Genomic DNA, 9,213 nt, shown 5'->3' on the forward strand with positions numbered 1-9,213 from the left:
CAGAGGTAAACAGGATGAAATTCAATAAGGACAAATGCATTGTAGTCTACACGGGGCAGTTAAAAAAAATCACTTTCACACATACAAAATGAGAAGTGACCATCTAGGAAGGATGAGTCAACAGGGTTGCAAAGAAACAGGAAACGTTCTGGGATGTATCAGCCAGAGTGGTGTAAGCAAGGCACCAGAAGACGTTTTTCCCCTCTGCTCTGTGCTGATTAGTCTTCAGCTGGGGTATTGCATCCACTTACAAGGCACCACAGTTGAAAGATGCGGAAGAAAGGGAGAAAGTCTGGAGCAGAGCAGCAAGATTAAAGAGCTAGAACACAAGCTGAAAGAATTGGGTTTGGCTAATGTGGGAAAAAAGACTGAGAGGGGATGTAACAGCTTTCAAGTACCCACAAGGCTATTAGAGGGATGAGGAAGAAAAATTACTCTCCTTAACCTCTGATGGTAAGACAAGAAGCAATGGGGTTAAACTGCAGCAAGGGAGGTTTAGGGTGGACATTAGCTAAAACTTGCTGTCAGGGTGCTTACACACTGGAATAAATTGCGTAGTGTGGTTGTGGAGTCTCCATCACTGGAGATTGACATCTGTCGGGTGGTTTAGAGAAACTAGAGGGTGGTTGGTCCTGCCTTGAGGGCAGGGGACTGGATTTGATGACTCCTCGAGGTCCCGTTCAGTTATAGAACAAGAAGTCCTGTGGCGTCTTACAGACTAACATATTTAGGAGCATCAGCTTTTGTGGGCAAAGACCCTCTTTGTCAGATGTATGAGTCTCCTGCATCCGACGAAGCAGGTCTTTGCCCACAAAAGCTGATGCTTCTAAGTATGTTAGTCTGTAAGATGCCACAGGGCTGCTTCTTCTTCTTGAAGATGCCTTTCAGTTCTAGTGTTCTGTATATTCTAAACGTGGTGGTGGGGTGTCAAATCTGTGGCTGACTCAGCAGCCGCCTCTTGCCCTGTTCTGGAGCTGGTTGGGGGCTCAGCGTGGAGGGAGAGTTCCCCAAGAAAAGGTGTGTGTGTGTGTGCGCCCTTCTATGGGGGTCTCCCCACACCTCAGGGGCAGCTGGTTCTATTTCAATGTAACCCCCAGCCTAGGTGCTGCAACAGCTTCTGAGATCCTCTGCCCCTGCATGTGCCCTTGGAGGGGAAGGCAGGGAGCCAGCTGTGCTAAGGGGTGGAGGATGTTTGCAGTGGAAGCTCCTTCACCTGTCCCTTGTAGGCTCTGAGCCCACCCCCTGCAACCCCAATCTTTGAAGCACCTTTGTGCCTTGCTATCAGGGTGTGGAGTCACGAGTGCTGCTGTGGTGCCTTGCCAAGCCAGCACCACGAGGACACTTTGGCAGTGGGGGAAGCACAAAGGAGGAGGCGGTCCCTGGGAATAAGGGGCTGCTGAGAAGCTGGGGTTGGGGGCAGGTGGTGGCAGCCTGAGACAGTGTGAAATATCCTCGGTTGTGTCTCAGAGCGGCTGAGACTTAGGGAGGGGGGCTGGGCACCCCTGGAGCTGGGCAGGTCAATGGGACTGAGCTAGTGGCTGTGATAATTTCCTGCTCTGGAGCTAGGGATGGGCTGTGGTTGCAGCAAAGTGCTTCTTTGGTCTCTTGTTAGTCCAGTATGGGCCTGTGGAGCTCACAGGTGGGGTGATCATCACTCGCAGGCTGGCCATGTGCTTTACTCAGGGACACCCCAGCTGGCCTGTGCCTCACTGTGCCAAGGCTCGAAGGGATGGCCGTGAGCATGTAGTCCCATCACCAGCTGTCCCTGGCTGTCTCCCAGTCATTCCTGCTGGTCCTCCCTGCAGCTGGCAAGGGCAGGGTGACCTCAGGAGCTGTGGGGTCAGCCCTTGTGTGGCTAGGGGTGTGGCTCTGCTAGGGTGTGTGGCCCTGAAGCTAGAAAGGCCTCATCCCTTTACAGAGGGGCTGCCAGTCCTATGGATCGACCCCCAGGGTCTGCTGCTGGAAGGGGGCTCTACAATGGGGCTGCACAGCAGCTGGCAGCCAGGTTGGGTGAGTGGGCGGAACATAATCACCCCAGAGGGACACCAGGACCTGGCAGAGAGCGGGGGGAAGAGCCCTGCCGGGGGCTGGCCCACGTGGCAGCACCTGGGACAGGAAACAAAGTATATAAAAACCAGGCCTGCTGCCCCTCCCCCCCCCCCGCAGGCAGCTCCCCTAGCGCCGCCTCCGCAGCGCCCATTGGCCAGGAACCGTGGGGGCAGCATCCCTGGGATGGGGCAGCATGTGGAGCCCCTAGTGGCTGCCCCACCAAGGGCCACACCTCTGCTTCCTGGGGGTGGTGCCCCAGCCCAGTGTCCCCTCCCCCACCCAACCTCCCTCCTGCAGCCCCTCCCCCGTTCCCACCCAGTCACCCTGCGGCAGCCCCGCCCCGCCCCTGGGTCGCTCCAGCTGCTCGGGGGGCGCCGCTCTATCCGTTCCTCTCGGTGGTCCGCCCGGGCTCCTCCACGGGGAGGGGAGGGACGAACGCTCTCTATGGTCCCCCCGGGGGCGGGGCTCCGCCCACTGTCGTCACCAGACGCCCCACCTCTCATGTGCTCTGTGACGTCAGGGGCGCGAAGGCGGAAGTGAGAGAAGGAAACAAGGCGCAGAGCAGGTGAGGGGGGGCAGCGTTAATTCCCCCCCGGTAGGGGGCCTGTCTGGGGCGGCACGTGCTGCGAGGTGGGGGGGAGGCGGGAGAGGGTCAGGGTGGAGGGCTCGGGGTCGGGGGGGTTGGGAGGAAGGGGGCACGGTGGGGGGGAGAGGGTCAGGGTGGAGGGCTGGGGGTCGGGGGGGTTGGGAGGAAGGGGGCACGGTGAGGGGGAGAGGGTCAGGGTGGAGGGCTCGGGGTTGGGAGGAAGGGGGCACGGTGGTGGGGAGAGGGTCAGGGTGGAGGGCTGGGGGTCTGGGGGGTTGGGAGGAAGGGGGCACGGTGAGGGGGAGAGGGTCAGGGTTGAGGGCTGGGAGTCGGGGGGTTGGGAGGAAGGGGGCACGGTGGGGGGGAGAGGGTCAGGGTGGAGGGCTCGGGGTTGGGAGGAAGGGGGCTCGGGGTTGGGAGGAAGGGGGCACGGTGAGGGGGAGAGGGTCAGGGTGGAGGGCTCGGGGTTGGGAGGAAGGGGGCACGGTGAGGGGGAGAGGGTCAGGGTGGAGGGCTCGGGGTCGGGGGGGTTGGGAGGAAGGGGGCACGGTGGGGGGGAGAGGGTCAGGGTGGAGGGCTCGGGGTCGGGGGGGTTGGGAGGAAGGGGGCACGGTGGGGGGGAGAGGGTCAGGGTTGAGGGCTGGGAGTCAGGGGGGGTTGGGAGGAAGGGGGCACGGTGAGGGGGAGAGGGTCAGGGTAGAGGGCTGGGAGTCGGGGGGGGTTGGGAGGAAGGGGGCACGGTGAGGGGGAGAGGGTCAGGGTAGAGGGCTGGGAGTCGGGGGGGTTGGGAGGAAGGGGGCACAGGGGGCCAAGGGCTGGGAGAAGGGTCGGAGAATTGGGGGTGGAAGTCTGGGAGCAGGGGCAGGGTTAAGCGGCAGGGGGCGAGTAGGAGAGGAACACAGGGGGAGGGTTGGGAAGAGTGGGGCCACAGTGGGCAGAGAGGGGTGAGAGCTTGGAGGAGGAGGAGGAAGGCACTGGCTTTGGGAGGAAGGGGGCAGAGTGGGCTGAGGGCTGGGAGCAGCAGGGCCCAGAGGACTGGGAGGAGGGGCACATGAGCAGGGTGGGGAGCCAGGGGCAGAGCATGGGGGGGCTGAAGGCTGGGAGGAGAGGGTGCAGGAGACTGGGAAGAGCTGGGGGCAGGGTTGAGGAGCAGGGGGCTGGCAGGAGTGGGTCATGGGGGCCTGGTGGGTAAGGTTGGGGAGCTGGGAAGAGGGGGTTGGTCAAAGGGCTGGGAGAAGGGCTCTAGGGGACCCAGCTGAGAAGGAGACTAAGTGGATTAATTGAAATCATCACATGTGAAGCCTCCATTGAAATAATTAAATTGACTTTTCCCTTTGGGCTCCAGTTATTTCGCAAAGAAAGGGGCATCACCCCAGCCCATCATTAGACCCTTTAATGCCTGTCTGTTTACTGCTAATAACAGGGTGGATGTGAGGCTTGGGACATAGGGGGGTGGGGGAGGTACTCCGTATATCTTAAGTAACTGTATCTTAACATTGTTTCCTTATAAATTAATTGGTCTTTTTTTTACTTTTAGCATGTGATAATTATCAAATTCCTTATCTCCTAGAGAGCTAACCTTTGGCTCATGATTTGCTAAGTTGCATTCAGATGGTAACCGGAGTTTAACTCAATGCATAAAATAACATCTAAAATGTACTTTTGTTAACCAAAACAACCATAAGTGTGTCAGGACCACAAACTTCTCAGACCAGAGTTGTTTCCATGTTTACAGAAAAATGATTCATTATTAACCGGAGGGTTTAACTGTACCCAGTCAATTAAATTGATTATTTTGGGTCAGTCTGGGGAAAAATTTTGTGTGTCCACATGAAAATGACTGGAGCTTAAATTCCTGCTTACCTCTCTTGAAAATGAGATTCTGCTAAATAGCTAGCAGCAGGTGTCTCCAGTGACTGCTGATGCGACAGTGCACAGGAGGGCTGAGTTACTACCATGAATCCTTGTCCAAGTTTCGTGGGTCTCATCCACATGCTCCCCTTATTTAGGGTCAGGAAGGAATTTTCCCAGGGGGCTGCATTGGCAGAGGGTTGTTTTTGTTTTGTTTTGTTTGTTTTTTTTAAATCTTCCTGTCCAGTGTGGGCAACTGGCAGGTTTAAATTAGTGTAAATGTAAATGGTAAAGTTGTAAATGCAACTTGAAGTCTCAAAATTGTGATTTGAGGATGTCAGTGACTCAGCCAGAGATTAGGGTTCTGGTACAGGAGTGGGCGGATGAGGGTCTGTGGCCTGCAGTGTGCAGGAGATCAGACTGGACGGTTCCTTCTGGCTTTACAGTTTCTGATGCTGTAATTACTCCAGCTGAGCTGTTTCTTTAGGCCTCAGGAGTTAGACCAGGAGGGAAAATGTCAATCTTGTTGTCAGTGCAGATTCCTGGATTTAGCATGTTTACTTCCTGTTCAGTTGGCGATTAGCGCAGATTTGGGCCTTAACACAGTTCAGATTTTGTTTTTTAAGAGACACCTGGATTCTAATATCACTAACAAAATAAAACAAATGCTGGTTTAAATAAATTAAAAAACCAAAACCAAAACCAAAACAAACCCCAACTGATTTCAGCAAGAATTCTTGTTTTTTAAATAAAGTCCAGCTGAGTGGGTTTGGGGGCTGGAGCAGTGTGGTGGGAGCAGAGGGTGTTAGGGACATGGCCTTCCTAGGCTGCCAGGGTTGTCCCCTACCCTGCTGTGTGTCCAGCCAGAGCAGTGCCCCCAAACCCAGATAGCAGAGAGACTCTCTCACCTTCCCCTCCTGTCCCTGCAGATCACTCTGCCTGTGCACACCTCAGTCCGGCATTTCCTGCTTCCTCTAGCCGCCGCCTGTTGTGAGGAGCCTGCCCTGTCCCTTGGGTGAGCGCTGTGCTGGCTGGCTGGCTGAGCTTGCATGCCCCCGGGTTTGGGGGTGGTGTTCCCACTGCGCTCTCCAGGGCAGCGCTGTTGGCAGGTGTGGTCTCAAATCAGTGGGGAGGGGTCTGCGCTTGGCTCTTGCAGAGCAGCTCCTCCTGTCTGTGGAGAAGGGGGAGTGGCGGGGGAGGGTTTCCCTGAAGTGGGGTTCAGGGGGTTCCCTCTCTTTGAAGGAGCCAGCTCCCCCATCAGGCCAGTCCCCATTGTTTGTGCAGCCTGGAGTTGTCTGATTCTTCGCCCAGAAGCTGCTGGGCTGGAAAAGGTGTAGCTGGGCTGGGACACCAGTGCCCAGTGTTTCTAGGACAGGCTGGGCTGCTGGTGGGAAGGGTACGGAGGGGCTCCCAGAGAAATGCTGTGGAGCAGGTGAGAACCACAGACCAGGACATCCATGGATGGTAGAGCCAGCCTCCAGATGCTCCTTTCATTGCCTAGGCGGGTGGGAGGCAGCCTGGCCCAGCCCCTGTGGGGGATCGTGCTGCCCTGTGCCCCGGAGTGGAGTCTAATCTTGACCACTCCCCTGCCCCCCTCACTGTCAGATCCCAGAGTGTTCGCTCCCCATCTCCCAGTCCGGACTGAGCCACACAGGGGCCTCCTTAGCTGTCTCCCTCCTTCCAGTTCCTGAGCTGCTCTTCCCTGCAGACCGCCCCTCCTCCCGCCCAGGATGGACCTGCTGTTCGGGCGTCGGAAGACGCCGGAGGAGATGCTGCGGCAGAACCAGCGGGCTCTGAACCGGGCCATGCGGGATCTGGACCGCGAGCGGCAGAAGCTGGAGACCCAGGAGAAGAAGATCATTGCTGACATCAAGAAGATGGCAAAGCAGGGGCAGATGGTGAGCCTGGGTGGGGGCCGGTTGTGTCCCCTGCAGAGCACAGTGACAGTCATGGGGGAGAAGGGTACATGGTGGGGAGTGTCTGCACTCTAATGCCCCCCCCATCCATTCCGGAGGGGTGCAGTGAGGGGGTGGGGGAGCATTTGTGTTATCGCTCCTCCCCCTTGGCCCCTGCAGGACGCGGTGAAGATCATGGCCAAGGACCTGGTGCGAACCCGGCGTTACGTCAAGAAGTTCATCATGATGCGAGCCAACATCCAGGCCGTGTCTCTCAAGATCCAGACCCTCAAGTCCAACAACTCCATGGCCCAGGCCATGAAGGGCGTCACCAAAGCCATGGCCACCATGAACAGACAGGTAGGGGAGCGCCTGCAAGCTGGGTGAGGGCAGGGTGCTGGCCGAGAGGGGAGCTGCCAGGATGCTGTGGGGAGCAGGCAGGGTACAGGCTGTGGGGGATGCTGTGGGAAGCGGGGTATGGTGCTGGCCAAGGGGGAAAGCTGCCAGCTCCTGCAACCTGGCCTCTCCCAGTAGGGGCCACTGTGGGGAGTGCTGGGGTGGGGGTTATTCCCAGCTCCTGCAGCCTGGCCTCTCCCAGTAGGAGGCACTGTGGGGCCAAGACACCTGCTTTGCCCAGGGCAGTGACTCTGCATGTCCCCCCGCCCCCAGCTGAAGCTGCCCCAGATCCAGAAGATCATGATGGAGTTCGAGAAGCAGTCGGAGATCATGGACATGAAGGAGGAGATGATGAATGATGCCATCGATGATGCCATGGGAGACGAGGACGACGAGGAGGAGAGGTGAGTGGGGACAGGGCTGGGGGGACCGGCTGGCTTGGGGGGAGCTGAGCAATGGGGCTGTGGGGCCTTCACCCTCTAGGACTCTCACCCAGCTCCAGGGCCCATCGGCCAGATAGGGGATGGCTGGAGAACCTCCCGGCAGGGGGCCTGCACGGTGCTGGTGAACTCACCCAGCTGGTGCCTGTCCTGGGAGTATCGTCAGCACCTTGTCCTGGCCCCAGTGCTTGGCTGTGTGAGGTCTGGGCTGCTGGCTCCCCCTCCAGCCTGGCTACCTGGGGGCGTGGCCCTTTCCACTCTGGGCTGTGTCCCTGCTCTCACCCCGCCCCTCTCTGTCCCCAGCGATGCCGTGGTGTCCCAAGTGCTGGACGAGCTGGGCCTGACGCTGACGGACGAGCTCTCTAGTGAGTATCCCAGCAGCAGGGCAGGACTGGCCAGGCCCAGGGCTCAGGCAGGGGATGCCCCAGGCACGGGGTCCCCTTGGGGCCAGGCTAAAGGGCAGCACAGCTGCTGGAGTAGGGGGGTAGTGCAGGGGAGGTCTCTGCTGCCTGTCTTTGCCAGCGCCCCAGAGGTGGGGGGCTGTGGGGTGCGTTGAGTGGGTCGGCCCCCATCTCCTAACAGCCCTGCCCTCACTCAGCTGTAGGGCTGATCTCCACCCCCCCACAGATCTGCCCTCAATGGGGGGGCTGTGCTGAGGCGGGGGCTGTGGCGTACCCAAGGGGGTCTGAGCCCTCTTTCCCCACAGACCTACCCTTGGTGGGCGTGGGGAATGTGGGCGGGCTGACCCCCCTCTCCTCGCAGACCTGCCCTCGACGGGGGCCTCGCTCAGCGTGGCAGCTGGGAAGAAGGCCGAGCCCTCGGCGGCACTGGCGGATGCTGACGCTGACCTGGAGGAGCGGCTGAAGAACCTGCGCCGGGACTGAGGGGCTGGGGCTGCCCCCTCGCCCCCCATCACTTCCTGCTGTGCTGTCCCAGGCCCCCTCCCACTGCTGGCCTGTGCTCTCAACAGCCCAAGGGCTTCTCTGGACGCCTGCCCCCTGCCTGCCTGGGGGCACTAGGGGGTGGGGCGGGTCCCTACCAGGTTTGGGACCACATCTCCCCACCCCAGGGCATGGGGAGCCAGGGGGATTGGCTGTGGGGCCGCTGGGGAGGGATTGTTGCTGGGGGCTGTTAACCCTTTAGCTTCTGGCTCAAATACACTACAGGTCGGGGGGTCTCTTCTGCCACGGCCATCAGCCCCAGGAGCTGTCGGCTGGGGCTGGGTCCCTGGGGTGGGAACTGGCCCTGGTGAGAAGCACACCTGCAGCTGCTGCCCCAGCTGGGGTTGTGTGGGGGTAGGGGTGGGGGGCAGTCTGGTGTTCCCACTAGAGCCTGGAGTTGGGGCGCATGGACAGGAGCTGCCCCCGGGGCTGGGGGAGCTCCCCGCCCCCACCACAGGCATCGTGCTCCATCCCATGCAGATGGGGGTGGGGTGCTGTGTTGCGGTCCCCCTGCCTCCGTCTGGCTGGCTGGCTGGGGGAGGGGCTGTAATAAAAGCTTGTAGATTTGTATCCAAGGCGCCTGCTGCCTGGTTCTTGCCCCATAGATTGTGGGAGGAGGGGAAATAGGGGCAGATGCCTCTCCTAAGTTGCGGGGGGGTGTAGTGGGGGAAAGGGCCAGGGAGAGTCCTCCCCCCCCTGCTGTGTGGGCTCTGCCTCCTTTTCCTTGAGGCTGCTCTCCCCATGGCTCCCTCCAGGGGGTCCTCGGCTGCACCCCCCCACTGCCTCTTTCGGGGGGGAGGGAGGTTGGTGCAGGTGGCCCAGCACTGTCCCCTCTTTCCCTCCCTGCTTTGGAGTGTGTGCATACAAATGTACTTAAGTACAAGTCACCTGTGTCCCTCTGGAAAACTACTTGAGTAAAAGTACACACATGCACAGCAGGCCTTTATTGTACTCAAGTACCCAGAAATGACAGCGGTGGCACTTTTACTCAAGTAACTTTTGGCACCTCTGCTGTGTCATCTCATTTTGTGGGGGAGGAGTGCGGGGGCCTAGCA

General features: G+C 59.3%; 1 protein-coding gene across 2 annotated transcripts; it reads left to right on the forward strand.

The window, feature by feature from the left end:
* The first annotated feature begins 2,546 nt into the window (after positions 1–2,546).
* On the forward strand, positions 2,547–8,723 carry CHMP2A (charged multivesicular body protein 2A). Of its 2 annotated transcripts, none has more exons than XM_075017861.1 (7): positions 2,547–2,614; positions 5,416–5,501; positions 6,195–6,384; positions 6,562–6,741; positions 7,051–7,181; positions 7,521–7,582; positions 7,980–8,723. In XM_075017861.1, the coding sequence occupies exons 3-7, from the start codon at positions 6,217–6,219 to the stop codon at positions 8,099–8,101; spliced, it is 663 nt and encodes a 220-aa protein (XP_074873962.1). In that variant the 5' UTR covers positions 2,547–2,614; positions 5,416–5,501; positions 6,195–6,216; the 3' UTR covers positions 8,102–8,723. The 2 variants fall into 2 exon arrangements, with proteins under 2 accessions (XP_074873962.1, XP_074873963.1); XM_075017862.1 differs by having other exon boundaries at positions 2,554–2,614; positions 6,171–6,384.
* Positions 8,724–9,213: the final 490 nt, after the last annotated feature.

Source organism: Carettochelys insculpta, chromosome 22 (genome assembly GCF_033958435.1).
Source record: "Carettochelys insculpta isolate YL-2023 chromosome 22, ASM3395843v1, whole genome shotgun sequence".
Taxonomy (NCBI): domain Eukaryota; kingdom Metazoa; phylum Chordata; order Testudines; family Carettochelyidae; genus Carettochelys; species Carettochelys insculpta.